Source organism: Salarias fasciatus, chromosome 9 (assembly GCF_902148845.1).
Source record: "Salarias fasciatus chromosome 9, fSalaFa1.1, whole genome shotgun sequence".
NCBI classification, from domain to species: domain Eukaryota; kingdom Metazoa; phylum Chordata; class Actinopteri; order Blenniiformes; family Blenniidae; genus Salarias; species Salarias fasciatus.
In genome coordinates this window covers 15033969-15048584 of record NC_043753.1, presented here as the reverse complement: position 1 = coordinate 15048584, position 14616 = coordinate 15033969, and the positions used below count along the sequence as shown (strand labels likewise).

General features: G+C 43.2%; 2 protein-coding genes across 2 annotated transcripts; one reads left to right on the top strand and one right to left on the bottom strand.

The window, feature by feature from the left end:
- Positions 1–283: 283 nt before the first annotated feature.
- cops5 (COP9 signalosome subunit 5) lies at positions 284–4188 on the bottom strand. The gene is made up of 8 exons (XM_030099958.1): positions 3904–4188; positions 3478–3712; positions 2547–2675; positions 2058–2123; positions 1791–1876; positions 1552–1663; positions 697–845; positions 284–587 (listed from the first exon to the last, which is right to left on the bottom strand). The coding sequence occupies exons 1-8, from the start codon at positions 4038–4040 to the stop codon at positions 497–499; spliced, it is 1005 nt and encodes a 334-aa protein (XP_029955818.1). The 5' UTR covers positions 4041–4188; the 3' UTR covers positions 284–496.
- Positions 4189–4422: 234 nt separating this feature from the next.
- Positions 4423–14349, top strand: ipo4 (importin 4). Its single transcript, XM_030099934.1, has 32 exons — positions 4423–4439; positions 5868–6066; positions 6149–6285; positions 6424–6510; positions 6650–6729; positions 7121–7162; positions 7294–7423; positions 7594–7773; positions 7895–7960; positions 8037–8138; positions 8230–8313; positions 8555–8710; positions 8795–8848; positions 8940–9049; positions 9170–9278; positions 9452–9581; positions 9721–9834; positions 10101–10214; positions 10364–10487; positions 10610–10721; positions 10821–10954; positions 11046–11123; positions 11300–11357; positions 11670–11775; positions 11954–12147; positions 12270–12320; positions 12429–12554; positions 12640–12866; positions 12949–13081; positions 13178–13282; positions 13524–13593; positions 13730–14349. The coding sequence occupies exons 3-32, from the start codon at positions 6220–6222 to the stop codon at positions 13858–13860; spliced, it is 3273 nt and encodes a 1090-aa protein (XP_029955794.1). The 5' UTR covers positions 4423–4439; positions 5868–6066; positions 6149–6219; the 3' UTR covers positions 13861–14349.
- Positions 14350–14616: the final 267 nt, after the last annotated feature.

Below are 14616 nucleotides of genomic sequence, written 5' to 3'. Positions count from 1 at the left end.
CGCGCACCGTCCAGCCGCCGAGGGCCGAGCTGGGCAGGGGAGTCGCTCCGCAGAGACGTCCCGCGCACGGCGGCCGGGTCCCGTTGAGCCTGAGCAGGAGCTTCAGTTTGTTGTTCCATTATGTAATGCGACTGCTGAGTGTTGAGAGCGACCGCAGAGTTAGCTACATGTGTAAATGTTTCTTTTCAGCAACATCATGGCATGCTGAGGCATTACTCTATGTTTATGAGACAGATATACATTGTTTTATCTAAAAAGAAAAGTCCACATCCAGTCCTTTCACTATTTCATACTTTATTTTTTTGCTTTTTGTCCAGAATGATTTTCTTGGCTACTTCTAGGAGAAAGACAAAACGGAATAGAAAAGAAATCCCCCGTAGAAAGGTCACACACCAACGCTATTCTGAGCAGTTCGACAGCATTAAACCAATAAATGTTTAAACATGCACATTTAATCACTTTCAGGAGAAATCAAAAATCGCCTTGTGGTTCAGCTTCAATTGGCAGATGTGTTGATTTGATTGAAGAGTTTGTCCTTGATGACTTGGGACATCAGGCCATGGATCGCCTCTATGGTCGTCTTGCAGCTAAAAACAAATAGAAACGAAGAAAAAAAAAAAAAGCATTTAGACTCCCAAAATACAGCAGATAGAATTAAGATATCTACAAACAAAACAAAATAAAAACACCATCCACCTGTCTCGTGTTGCTTTGGCCAGCTTGTCCTCAGATTTCCGGTCGTGTGTGTCCAAGCCGAGCATGAAGCAGCCTCTTCCCAGCTGAGCCTCCGACTGCTCCAGCTTCTCTGACAGGTCAAACACCTGGCCCGTGGTGTAGTCCGAGTTCTGACCATCCAACACACACGCACACAAAATACATATAGAAACCAATTCATGCACAATTTGCTCACAAAAGCTGGAAAACAGATTTTCCACAAAGACATTTTTGCCAAATGACAACAAATCTGTCCAGCGAGCGGCGGGAGAGGGCTGTGGTGACTGAAGAGTAGTCAGTGAAAAGTTTGCTTAAGGTGAGGCCGTGTTTATAGTGAAAAAAGGTAATTAAAACACAATGACACAGGGGCCCCCGACTCGGGCGACAGTGTAGCAACTGACAAAGCCCGTCAGCCGAGGAGCAGCTCGTTCCTGACATGTAGTCAATTCATCTTCATCCAGAATGCCAAAGAGCGAACTGTTTGGATAAGCCTGGTGCCTTTTTAGCCCGTTAAGTCAAGCTCGGGACGGAGTGACTGCAGTCACAATGGGAATTCTTATGAGGGGCTTTCAATCTTTAGACTGAGCCGCGGGAGAAAGGAGCATCATCTTTGCGCTCAGGTCTGCCTTCAACGCTCCTCCGCCGAGTTCACATCCAGATTATTACTAAAACCAATAAACAGGGACTCGGGGCCGATAAACCGCAATAAATCACTTCATCACAAGCTGGTGGCCATATGTCTCTCTGAGTTATCGTGTCATTTATTCATCATAAATCAAAGTGTCAAACAATTAACAAACATTTAGCAGAATTGGGTTTGTGAGCTTGACGACATACCGTGAGGAGACTGGAGGAACTGAGGGTATTAACCCAGTATTTATTCCAAAGAAGTTCCAGCAGCTTTCTATCGAGGGAAGACTTGAAGTATGTCACCTCCAAGGCGTAATACCTAAACAGGACAAATGAACATCAAACATCGGGTAAAAGAAGCATTCACATGAAAAATAAACAATAAAAGAAGTCATTACATTACTCTTCAACATTTTAATAATCATTGTTAAATGTAAATTACTCACTGTTTACAGTGGACACCAAAGTCTTCAATCTTGTTCAGAGGGATTGTCTGATATTCTGATGGTCCCTCATCGGGGGGTTTGTAACCCTAAAAGTCCAGACAGGAAACTTTTAAATACTTACTCCAGTTTAACGTATGGCAAATACAAAATATAAAAGACAAGTTTAAAAATTACACACACAAAAATATCAATGATTAATATTTATTAAAGGATAATTTACATTTCAAAAAGGAGAGAATTGCTCTTTTTCATATATCTTTGCTTTACCTTTGGGTAGGTTCTGAAGGCACCGAGGTTGACTTTCCCAGCAGAAATAGTCCGAGTCGGGTCGATCTGTAGGAAGCAAGATACAGTAGAACAGGAAAACAAAGTCAGAGGTCGTACAAACCTCCAGGGACTCCTCAGACCTGCCCACCCGGAGCCTCTGACTGTGGCTGTCAGCGTGGTGAAGGCACACACTTCATTACACGATGCCCCTGGCATTTAAGTACCGCGAAACCAAATGAAGTGTAAATAACATATATGGTTGCAATAGCAAAATATTCATCAGCACTGCATGGAAAGCTACGACTCATACATCAATAATCGCACTCCCTTCTCAGTTACACACACATATTTGTGTATCCTTACACTGAAATTGAGGGGGGGAGAAAAAAATCTTTCTTTCTTGAACCATTTCAACAGGAGGAAATTAGAAAGCACAGTAAACAAAACATATGGCCCTGAAATAAAAGTAGTGAGTATTTCCGGTCTTACCACAACAGCCACAAAAGGCTCTTGAAACTGCTGGTTGAGCATCTGAGTGCTGACGTCGATGCCCGACAGCCAGCATCCATAGCCTGGGTGACTGTGGTACCAGCCAATGGCGTTCTCCAGACGACCAACCTGGAGAATTGAAAAGAAATGACTCGATGCATGACAATCGTAGCATTTTAAATATCCTAAATTAACCAATATGGCAAATTTCTAAATCACAATATGAAATATTGAGCAAACTAAGTTACTGTTATGATGATATGAAAAATGTTGAACTGGAAGTTGATTGCATGTTTCAATTTTTGGAAGGTGTCACATAAAAAAATTGATCACAATTAGAGTAAGACAATGATTGAAGAAAAAAATGGACATTTGACTTTGTACATGTTCACAAGAGACACGATTTAATAACATATCAGTGGAAAACTCTGTCACTGCATTGATTTCTTGACTCTGAGGAAGACTCAAAAACAAACAGTACATCTTCACAGATGCCATAAATACTTCATATCAATGCAACATTTTTCAATCTCTCATTCAATCATATTATAAATTACTCTTTAAAAAATGCAACTATAGCATCACAGCATCTGACTCAGAATGAATGGAGAAAAAAATAAAGCATTATATCAACATGATGAGCTTGGTAGGTGGAAAAGTAGGAACTCTTCAGTTAGGAATAAGCATTTGACTGGCTGTGTGTCTCTTGGAATGCTTTCTGTGATGGATTAGCACCAAACACAAGTCAGCTGGGAGAGGCACAAACTACTGGCAATCCTTCTTAGAACAGAGTGTTAGCAGATGATGGATGGATACCCACAAGATATTTACACCCAGCTTGAAACTCATCGATCAAAATTTGCCTACTCACAGATATTAGTGTTGTTTTGAAGTTTAATATTTATGATGCATGACAGAAGTGTTGACCAACCTGTTTAGCATTTTCAATATATGCAGCCATGTATTCGTAGGCTGCAGCCTGGGCGTTGACTCTGGTTTCTGTGCCCTCCACAGGCAGAGCAAAGCTGTCCATGATGATCATGGTTTCTCCATCCACCTTCCCCAGCATGAGGCCCATCACCTCCAGGTTCCCTCCAGACCTGGCGTGCATCACCATCTTCAACAGGGCCAGTGCTGAGATCTTGCAGTACTTGAAGTAGTGGTGACTGTGAAGTGTTTAAAGGGTGAAGACATTAGTACATGACCATCACACAGTCTGTGACACTGCTGCTGACACACATACAGGTATGCTAGTTTACAAGCAAGCTATCAGGAGTTTCCTCACAAACACGTTAGAGAACACAATTCACTCCACAAATACCGGTGCACAGGATGGAAACGCAAGCTTTAAACCTACTCTTTTGTCCAGGGCTTCGCAGCGAGGATTTCTTGTTGTTGTTTTTTGTCATATTTGTAGATTTCATCGATGCTCTGAACTTCCTGCATGCTGTTCGTCAGCTCCCATGTTTTCTGAGCCGTACTGCTGCCCGCCATGACGAACGATCTGAGCTAAACGAGTAAGTAGTTTTAAACAATTTCCACTCAAGTACAAGAAGAAATGCTTTATTTCTTCGAGAGATATAGAAAACGGACTCGGACGTTCACTCGTTTAGGGAGCCATGACACTGAACGATACCAACAAGACAAAGTGAAGTCTCGAGGAAGTTAATTTGTTTATGGAAAACAAAACAGTGTTGCCTAATTGATATGGTTGGAATTTATTTTAACATAGAGTAAAACCTAATAACCACTGTTTGTGTACTCCGTAATGCTACTTTCGTTAAAGGAAATACTTCTGTCAAAATTTAACCACCCCTCAAAACAAAATGGTTTAACCCAGAGAAGTTGTTGTCGAAGCGTCAGGGACACACTGACATCGAGCGGCTACTCTCGGTAATGCTTCTTTGTTGAGAGGCTCGCCTGTCATAATAATGTAAAAACAAACATGTAATCCTTAAAATTTATGAGATATTTTACACTGATTCAGTTTTATTAAGATTGAAATAATTTCTATTGCGTATTTTCTGAGATAAGAAATACTGTAAGAACCGGTGTATTGATACACCAAATAAATCCAAAGATCTATGATAGTTATCTGCTCTTCAGATCTATGCTCTTCTCACGCATTCAAGATCATCTTTTTGTGGCACTTTCATTTAGGATGACCACTACCTTACTTAGATTAATCAATTTCAAGAGATTGCTGTGTTGTAACATGACGTTTATTCAGATTCACCCATCTGTCTGCATTGCTTTACACAACTCAGGGTAGTTGGGGTACTGGAGAAGATCCCAGATGTGGTGGCAGGGACAGGTTGAACCATCACAGGGAAAATGGAAAGCAATAGACAATCACAAACATTCACATTCACAGCAACGGGCAATTTAAAAGTAACTCTTATACCTGATTTTTTTTTCTTGGAAAAACACCTTGATGAAACCCTATTCCCAGGACCCCAGGACCAGCAGTGCTCCCTTCTGTTTCAAGGTGGTTTATATCACATATCTTCCATTTGGCCGTGATGACAGTGCTGTAATTTGTGGGGTTTAAATGCCAACAATAATAGTATTATTAGGATTTCATTAAACAAATACATCAAATGCAACTTACAGTGAGCAAATCTTGACTGCATGGTTTACCATGTGCAAAGTTTTGGCAAAAATGTTTGCAGTTTGTTGCAATTTTATTTTAAAATGAATTCCGAACCTGATTTGGGCTTAAATGGCTTTATATCTTGGTCAAGATTGTCAACCAAAACTGCATTTCTGAAATTACAATTGATAATTGCAACTTGCCACAGTTCTATTATTCAGTTCCAAAGAGATAAGCTAATTTTTCTTTGAGGGAAACTAGTCAAGTGGTTATCAGATGATATAATGGTATTATTCTTTGCTGTGATGTCAGCACTTTTGATTGTCATCTTCAGGTCAAGTTGAGGTTCTGGACTTTCATCCATCTGAATCTTGGATTACAGTAGTTGGCCTAATAATTTTTGAAATCACACTGGGGTGCTATCAGCTTAATCAGTGGTAATTATATAGTTATATATAATTTCCCTTGACTACTCAAACTGTAATGATCACCATCCTTAATTTGCTGAAGCTGCTTTACATGGCCTCTTGAAAATCTATTATAAAACTCTTTCAGCTGATGAATTTTCAGTTTATTTGTTCTATTTCCATATTGTTGGAACGCTGAGGTTGAGCCCTCTGTCCCGTTTATCTACTGCGCCACACCAGCATTTTTTTAAATTATTTTTGTGTTGTTGTGATCACATTTTGATGTACAGTATCTTTAAGCGGCCTCCTCACCACTTGCAGGCGCTGTTTGTTTCTATGAAACTGAAAATTCCGAGGTCCCTTTAACTCAGCTCGGCTCAGCTCACGTGGAGCTGCTGGCTGGCTGCGACCCGCGTGCAGGCTGTCGGAGTCGTTCACGGACCAGCCCAGAACCGGAGGTCCCACGTTCCCGTTCTCCCTCTCGCCCACCCTGATCATTCCCACCCCGTCGAGTGTTTGGGTGAGTTTTCCGTGTCGTTTTCACTCACGACGTTGAAAAAAGAAAAACTTTTTCTCATAGAGTTTGTTTACATGTTTGACAGGTTTAGCATACTTGATAGCCACGTTTTGAAAGGACAAGTCTTCTCTGGGAGTCAAGCTGCTAACTGTCAAGATGACTGAAGAGCTGGAGCGGATCCTGTCGCAGCTGACACAGCCGGACAATGAAGTCATCCAGCAGGTAACACAGCTTCTGAGCGCCGTTTGTTTTAGTCAAACACCGGTAACGCTCAAGACTAGCAAACTGTTGGAATGTCTGATTGACTGGTCAGTTTGGTCATTGCTCTAGGACCTGTTTTTTTTTTTTTTTTCTTGACAGGCCACAGTCCTCCTGAAACAGGCTTTCAAAGATCCAGGCATCATACCAGCCCTGTGTGCTGTCATGTGCAACTCCCAAGACCCCCAGGTGTGTGTGTGTGTGTGTGTGCAGTGGCGGTGCCTCATACAGAAGTAGCTTTCATTTGCACAAATAGCACATGGTTCATTTAATTTGTTTTATCTTGATCCACACAAACTTTTGTGTTCATTTCACATTTTCTGTGCAGGTTCGCCAGTCTGCTACAGTGATGCTGAGATTGAGAGTGAAGAAACACTGGAAAAAGATTAACCCCAATGACAGAGAGAGGTTTGAATCACCACCCTGCTCAGTTTGCCAGGATACCCACAAAAACGCGATTGTGTTTAAATTTCCAATATTGTCCTTAGTCTTGTAGAATTTGCAAGCCCTGTTTGATTCTTTAGTGTGCTGAACATCTACTTTTAAACTGACTTCATTGAAACATCATGAAATATAGGTGGAGGATTAAAAGAAAATAGTATGGAGATGATAAATTAAACCTACTACATTGTCACCATCGCTTTCAGTTGGTTTCTATTTTTCTGTCTATTTTCTTCATGTTCAGTCGGGATTTTTCTTGTTTAAAAGGTTCATAGATGAAAAATGAGCAGGAACCTAATTTTAAGCTTGAAGTTAAGTTAATTTATCATCAGTTTAATGTTTGTCTTTCTCCATACAGCCTTAAGGCTGTGGTGTTGCAGGCCTTCATGCAAGAAACGGAGTAAGTATTTCTTTAAAAAAAATAAAAAGAAGCCAAAAATGTTACCTGTATTGTTTATAACCATATTATACCAGACCATACTCACTCGTGAAATGCCAGAGTGTCTTATTTGCTGTGCTTCTGCTTTGCAGGCATACAGTGCGGCACTCGCTCTCCCAGCTGTGTGCAGTTATGGTTAAACACGAAACTCCGGATCGCTGGCCTGCCCTGCTGGAGCTTCTGAATGAATCCACCAAGAGCAGCAACGCTCAGGATAGACAGGTACAGTCACTGCTCAAACAACATGATGTTTAATTACGAGTTAATGTCTCTGTGGTTCATGGTAGTGGAGCTCAGTGAAAGCTGATTTTCGTTACAAAGTGTTTTCTGGATTGTTTAATATCCTGACTCATTCTTTCTCTGTATTTGTCAAAACCTTTTCGTCCCAACAGGTTGGCCTCCTGTTGCTGAATAAGGTGATGGAGTCCAACCCAGAACCGTTCAAGCCTCACTACAATCAGCTGCTTCAGCTGTTCAGTTCTGTGCTACAAGACCACAGCAACCCCTCCGCCTTGTACTACTGCATCCTGACCCTCACATCCATCACAGCTTACACTGGTACAGAGGAGATGGTGAGCATCGCTTCCGTTTAATACACTCAAACTGTTTTCCAAGGTCAGAGCTGGAGTCAAAAATGTCAATTTCAAAAATATGAATGCCTTTTGACTGATGTGTTGTCTTACATCTCTGCAGGCCCAGATGCGTTCCCTCGTTCCGAGCCTGATTGTTGCTCTGAAACACCTCATCAAGGCCGATCAGGTAGACTGTGACGTTCTGAAAGAACATTATGGCCTAAATATGTGGATTAACCTGACATGCTAATGTGTCTCCACAGGATCAAGCCAGTGAAGCCATGGAGGTCTTAAATGAGCTCATGGAGAGTGAAGTGTCCATTATTGTTCCTCACGTCGCTGATATTGTCCACTTCTGCTTGGAGGTCAGATCAAAACGTCCAAATTCGATTATCCTCAGCATAATTCCACTTGTATCTGGTTGCAGACAGTTTGACCAGCGTTCGTTTGTGTTAGGTGGGCAGTGACACTTCACTGAGTGACTCCCTGCGGGTGAAGGGCCTCTCTTGCATCGCCTTTCTCATCAAGTTGAAGAGCAAGGTAGAGACACCCACCAGCTCATATAAATGCGTGGTCTACTTGTTTTTATTTTATAAAGAAAAACAAAGTTTACTATTGAGGAAATAGTATCTGCAGTCATTGAAACACATTTTATTCTGAGTTCTGGATGTTTGTAAACTTGTACTTGGCGTCAACAACCAGATTATTAAGACACAAGCCTGTAGATGAACAGCATTTTCCTCATGAAATGTAACATTTGCATGTTTTTTCCACTTTGCAGACCGTGCTGAAGCAGAAGCTGCTGAACCCCATCCTGCAGACCATTTTTCCGGTGCTCACTGCGTCCCCCCCACCCGGCGAGCAGGATCCAGAGGACGAGGAGGACGACAGCGGCGATGGCACAGACGATGAAAATCCCAAACACACCGCCGCTCAGGTGAAGAGGAGTAGCCAGTGTTCACATACTGTGTGACTTTAATTTCAAGTGAAAATCGTATTAAATTGTTTTTTTTTTTTCTAGATAATTGATACTATGGCGCTTCACATGCCTCCAGAGAAGCTGTTTCATCATCTTGTGAGTTATACAGTTATTACACAGGCATGTAACACGTTTACAAGGAATACTTTGATTTTTGACTGTGTGTGATCTTTGTGTCATGCGATAGCTGCCCCTCACTCAAGCCTGCCTCACCAGTGAAAATCCCTACCAGAAGAAGGGCGGTCTGATGTGCCTGGCCGTGCTGGCTGAAGGATGTGCAGACCACATACGCACCAAGTACGTCTTGTTTTATGAAATTGCTCGTTCTCAAACATCTTATAAAAGAGAATCTTCAGTTCCTGGGTGCTTATGCTATAGTAATATGCAAGATCTGTCATTTTGTCTCTGCCTCTGTAGGATGCTGTCATCAGTGCTGCAGACAGTGTGCCAGAGCCTCTCTGACAGTAACCAGGTGGTCCGCAGTGCTGCGCTTTTTGCTCTGGGGCAATTCTCCGAATATCTACAGGTAAGTCCGGAAACACAGGCTATCATTTTGAAACGATTACAGTTGTTTTTGTTGCAAGTATCCAATTAAATTGTGGCTAGTTCAGTTCTTTTTTGTTATATAATCAAATTAGTACAGTAAAACCACGAGTTGTCTGACTTTCTTATCTTTTTCTTTTATCCTCTGCGTTCCAGCCTGAAGTCAGCAAGTACTGTGCAGAGTTGATGCCGTTACTGCTGGGCTACCTTTCTTCCTTGAACGACACCAAAGTTGGTCATGTCACTAAAGCCTTTTATGCTCTGGAAAACTTCATGGAGAACCTTGGTGAGAAAAAAACCATTAGACTATCACCTCGCCAACTGAGGAAAATTTACTATATATTTACTAAGTTGTGTTAAGAAATAAAAGTCACTGCACACATGTCAGGTTTCTGAACACTTTGTTTTCTCATTTCTCTGAACAGGCGCTGACATTGAGCCCTACCTGCCCACCCTGATGGACACGATGCTGTCTGCTCTCAACAACACTGACAACCTCAAGATTAAAGAGCTGGCTGTGTCTGCCATTGGAGCCATAGGTAGGACCCTGAAGCAGGAATGGGTAACGCTGGTAGCTGAAATGATTTTAGCCCACAATGTGATCAGAGGCCCGATTGTAAGAGGAGTAATCAACAATACTCTAAATTAACCTCAGTGTGAATTGACGCTGAAGCCTGAGGTATAGTTGTACAGCATTTTATTTACCATGAATACATGGTAGACAGGCAGAGCATACCAGATGCTAGAATGTTATTGAAAATAAAGAGACTCAGTCCCGAAATGACTGAATAACTTGTGTTCTCAGCCAATGCTGCCAAGGAGCTGCTGGTTCCCTACTTCCCTCCAGTTATTGAAAGCCTGAAAGGCTTCCTCACCACCACCACAGAGGAGATGCGATCTCTGCAAACTCAGTCTCTGGGTACGTTACCTGAACACACTCACAACATCTGAGCTGCTTTTTTCACGCTCAGGATTTGATCCAGTTATACGTTGCCTTGTTTGTTCCTTTGCGTCCAGAGTAAATGGAAACTAATCCTGGCACTATATTTTGTTTTGTTTTGCTCTCAGATACTCTCTCTGTGCTGGCTCGAACCATTGGAAAAGATGTCTTCAGTCCTCTTGCTGCAGAGTGTGTCGGTTTGGGCCTCAATCTCACGGACACCATCGATGACCCAGACCTAAGACGCTGCACGTATGTCATTTATTCAGTGTGTTTGATTTGTCCTCAGTCAACAGTCCAAAACAAATACTGCTGAATGTGTCCAACAATATTTTAATTTTTCTTCAAGTGTGTCTGTGTTTCCCTCCTTGCAGGTACAGTCTGTACTCTGCTGTATCCACAGTCAGCCCTGACTGCCTCATTCCTCATCTCACCCCGATAACCACCATCATGTTGCTGGCCCTGAAGTCCAATGAAGGCATCACGGTAAAACACGACAGGCCTGGAATTAATTTTTGAAATAAGTTGTAGTTCTAACGCCACACTGTTGGACTCATCACCACCGTTCTTTCTTCCTCCTTTCAGGCCCACCTTGAGGAGGACAAGACGTTCGTCCTGCTGGACGACGACGACGACGATGAGAACGAAAACGAAGAACAAAATGACGCGGAGCATTTTTTGGAAGATGAGCCGGAGACGGATTTGCATGATGTAGCAGGGTGGGCTTTACACACAGACACACACATACACAAACGTGTTGACCTAAAACGGCTCTCACTCAGCCTGATGCCATGAATGTCCGTCTGTTAGGTTCAGTGTGGAAAATGCCTACATCGATGAGAAGGAGGACGCCTGTGACGCTCTGGGAGAGATTGCCTTTAACACTGGGTATTATAGATATTTATTGCTATCTCCCCTCCTGCACGATCCTTCTGTCATCTCCCTTCTAATGTAACTCTAGAAGACCAACACCCATTGCATTATTTTATTCATTTAATTGGGTCTAACCTGTGTCTGACATTTCTGATTTGCGTTTGTGTTTTTGCCGTGGTTTTCCTTCACAGAGCTGCCTTCCAGCCCTTCCTGGAGTCCAGCTTCCAGCAAGTGTACGAGCTGAGAGATGTAAGTCACTGGTCAGAACAGCTCGTCCTCTTTGTGTAATGTGCTGTGAAGGCTGCCTTGTGGGTTTTTTTTTTTTAATTTGCAGACCATGTCCAGTGGGTTTGCTTTTAGCATTATCAATCTATAGCAATCTCAGCAGGTTGAATTCTTCTCATCCAGCTGGACTGTAAAAAAAAAAAAAAAAAAAAAAAAAAAAAACATATATACTGATGCTTCCCAGAGCAGTGATGATCTCTTCACTTGTTCACCTATTATCTGTCATTTGTGTGCATACCACGGTGCAGCGTCATTCTTTATTTGCTTCGTCTCTAGTTTCCCCATGAGGACGTCCGCAGGGCCGCTTTTGGAGCCATGGGCCAGTTTTGCCGCGCTCAGCACAAAGTGTGGAAGGAAAATCCCACCGAGACCAACCACCAGGGTAATGCAGAGAAGCAGGAGAGGGAATTGAGCAGCGGTGCTTACTGTTAATGTGAATTAATGATATGATGAGCGCCTTCAAGTTTTGAAGTCTTTACACTGTCAGATCAGAATTTGTACATGCACATGCTGTGTCAGACTTTAAAATAAGAACCAGTGCTGCTGGGTTTCTTTTCCAGCCCTGTTGAAGCTGCTGGACGTGGTGCTTCCCTGCTTTTTGGAAACTGTGCGGAAGGAGACTGAGCGGCAGGTCGTGATGGGCGTCCTGGAAACCATGAACGGCGTCATCAAGTCGTGTAAAGGAGAAGCTTTTCAAAACCCCACGCGCCTCAAAGACGTCAGCCACGTGATCCGAGACGTGCTGAAGAAAAAGGTCAGAGAGGAAACTGAAGGACGAACCCGCGTCTCTGCTGAAGTCACATTTTATGAAATAACCAAATGTGAACTTTTCTCAGTGAAATCTTTGGGGGAAAAACATTGCTTTTGTTGTTTTAGACTGTTTGTCAGGATGCTGGTGGCGATGAAGCTGATGATGAAGAACAACAGGTACTAAACATCAGCAGTTATTCCAATGCATATGTAACATACCGCCTGATGCAGCTTTATGTCGATAGTGAATGTGGAACTCATTCTGTCTGTTCTGTCCGGGTTCAGGCCGAGTACGACGCCATGCTTCAGGAGTTTGCAGGAGAAGGAATCCCTCTGGTGGCGTCTTCTGTTCCTGCAGACAGCTTCGCCCCCTTCCTCAACGACCTGCTTCCCCTCATCATGGCCAAAGCGGTGGGCTTTGCAGTTAACTTTTAACTTTTAAACCATTTTCTCCAGTTTTAGGTTTGTGTAAAACTAACGCTTCTCCCTTTTAAAGAAATCTTCCTGCCCGGTGTCAGACCGGTCCTTCTCCGTGGGGACCATTGGAGAAATCCTTCAGGCTCTCGTCAGCGTGCCGGGAGGCCGCGGCGTAGCGGGCCGCCTGTCCAACCGCTTGCTCCCAGTGCTGGTGGCCGGAGTGAGGGACAGTGACGCCGAGGTCCGCAACAACAGCGTGTTTGGACTGGGCTGCCTGGCGGAGGCCGCCGGACCCATCATCGTGTCGTATCCTCCTCGTGTCCGTGTTTCTGAGAGATGAGTGTTTTCTAACAGTTCGACGTGAAGTTGTTCCTTAGCAGCGCTCCAGGGACTATCCCACCATGCTGTCTGTGTTTTCCAATATGCTCTCCAAGGAGTCAGACCTGCGAGTGATCGACAATCTGTGCGCCGCCCTCTGCAGGATGATCCTGAGCAACGTGGACGCCGTTCCTCTGGATCATGTTAGTTCTGTCAACTCTGCCAACAGAGTATTAATCTCATGTAAAGTCTGGGATATCAAGATAAATATGTTTCCCCAAATATTTGCTGACCGACAGGTCGTACCTGCTCTGGTGGGTCATCTTCCTCTCAAAGAGGACCTGGAGGAGAACAAGACGGTGTTCAGCTGCCTGGCCTTGCTCTACAAACACAGTCGTGATCTGGTACGGAGAAGCTGAGTGACGTCTGAGCATTTCACATGAAGTCAGATGTTGAGAAAGAAGCAAACGACACCGCCATCAAGCCAGACTGTTTTATTATTAAAAGCTCTTCCATGTTACAGTGCATGTCCCTTTAGAGCAATCTGATTGCTCGACATTATGATTTACAAAAAAATGATGAAACCAAACGTCAGGTGATGTTAACTCAGACTTCATGAGTGAAGACGTGTTGCTCTCCTTTTAGGTTGTGAAGTTGATGAAGCCCATAGTTGCTGCCTCGGGTCACGTTTTGGGCAACAAAAACGTCGATCAAGGTGAAGATTTTTCTTTTTTCTGCCGTATTGAAGTCTGAACATTTCAGATTTTGATGTTGAAGCTGTCTCTGCACAGCGCTCCTCTTCTTCTCTTCCCCTCCCTCTAATGCCTGACTGTTCCGTCCCTCCTCCACAGAGGCGCAGAGCGCTCTGGTCGCCCTCCTGAAAGAATTCGCCCAGAACAACGGCGCAGACTTCCAGGCAGCAGTGACTTCGCTTCCTGCAGAGCAGCAGGCCCACCTGAGCGCGGCGGTCGCCGCCTCGTAGCCCGCAAACGGCAGCAGCCGGCGAAGATGAAGGTGTTTTATACTGTAGCTTCAAATCTGGACAGTTTGACGTGAGACGATTCCCAGTTCGGGGTAAATTCAGCACTTCGATTACTCTGCAAGAGTTATTATCAAATTCTACAGTTGTGACAGTTAACTTTTTATTTATTTACTCGTTTGCATGCTTCCCTGAAGTTTTATTAGTTTAAGTTCTGGCTCACCATCCTGTAGTTTGTATTTTGTTTCCTGGTTCTTTCTGCACAGTGTTTTCAATATTAGTGCCACATTTCTGTCCTTTCTTTCCATCAATTGTAAACATGAACCACAAAATGTTTAGGAGCCGACTGGAACCTCCAGAGCTCCGTGTGTTCGCCTCCAGCTTCCAGCACTGCCTTATTCAGAGATGATTCCTCGGCTGCTTCCAAAGTGGTTTCTGTAACAGCAGCGTAACTCTGTGCAAAGCTCACTAACTCCTCAGATGTTATTAAAACAAAACCAAAAAAAAAAAAATCTTTTATATGTTGTGGATTTAATGAATGTTCATCGGCTACTCCTGAAGCAACACAACTTAAAACTTCGCGCTGCTTATTTTTAGTATAAATAAATAAGAATTCTACGTCACAGACACAACGAGGCCGGAGAGTTTTTACAAATGTCACAAAAATGAAAAAGCAGTTAATTTCAAGCCGTTCAGCCTCCCGCTCCGTCAAAGTCAAACAAAAACATAAAAATGCAAACTTGATGATTCTGCTGCTCC

Excerpts from the sequence above, each read along its gene's own strand:
- ipo4 (XM_030099934.1), top strand. The coding sequence starts at position 6,220 with ATGACTGAAGAGCTGGAGCGGATCCTGTCGCAGCTGACACAGCCGGAC. Across the intron at positions 6,286-6,423 it reads ACAATGAAGTCATCCAGCAG|GCCACAGTCCTCCTGAAACA; the intron begins GTAACACAGCTT and ends TTTTCTTGACAG. Across the intron at positions 10,955-11,045 it reads GATTTGCATGATGTAGCAGG|GTTCAGTGTGGAAAATGCCT; the intron begins GTGGGCTTTACA and ends TCCGTCTGTTAG.
- cops5 (XM_030099958.1), bottom strand. The coding sequence starts at position 4,040 with ATGGCGGGCAGCAGTACGGCTCAGAAAACATGGGAGCTGACGAACAGC. Across the intron at positions 2,676-3,477 it reads ATATTGAAAATGCTAAACAG|GTTGGTCGTCTGGAGAACGC; the intron begins GTTGGTCAACAC and ends TCAATTCTCCAG. Across the intron at positions 1,877-2,057 it reads CCTTCAGAACCTACCCAAAG|GGTTACAAACCCCCCGATGA; the intron begins GTAAAGCAAAGA and ends CTGGACTTTTAG.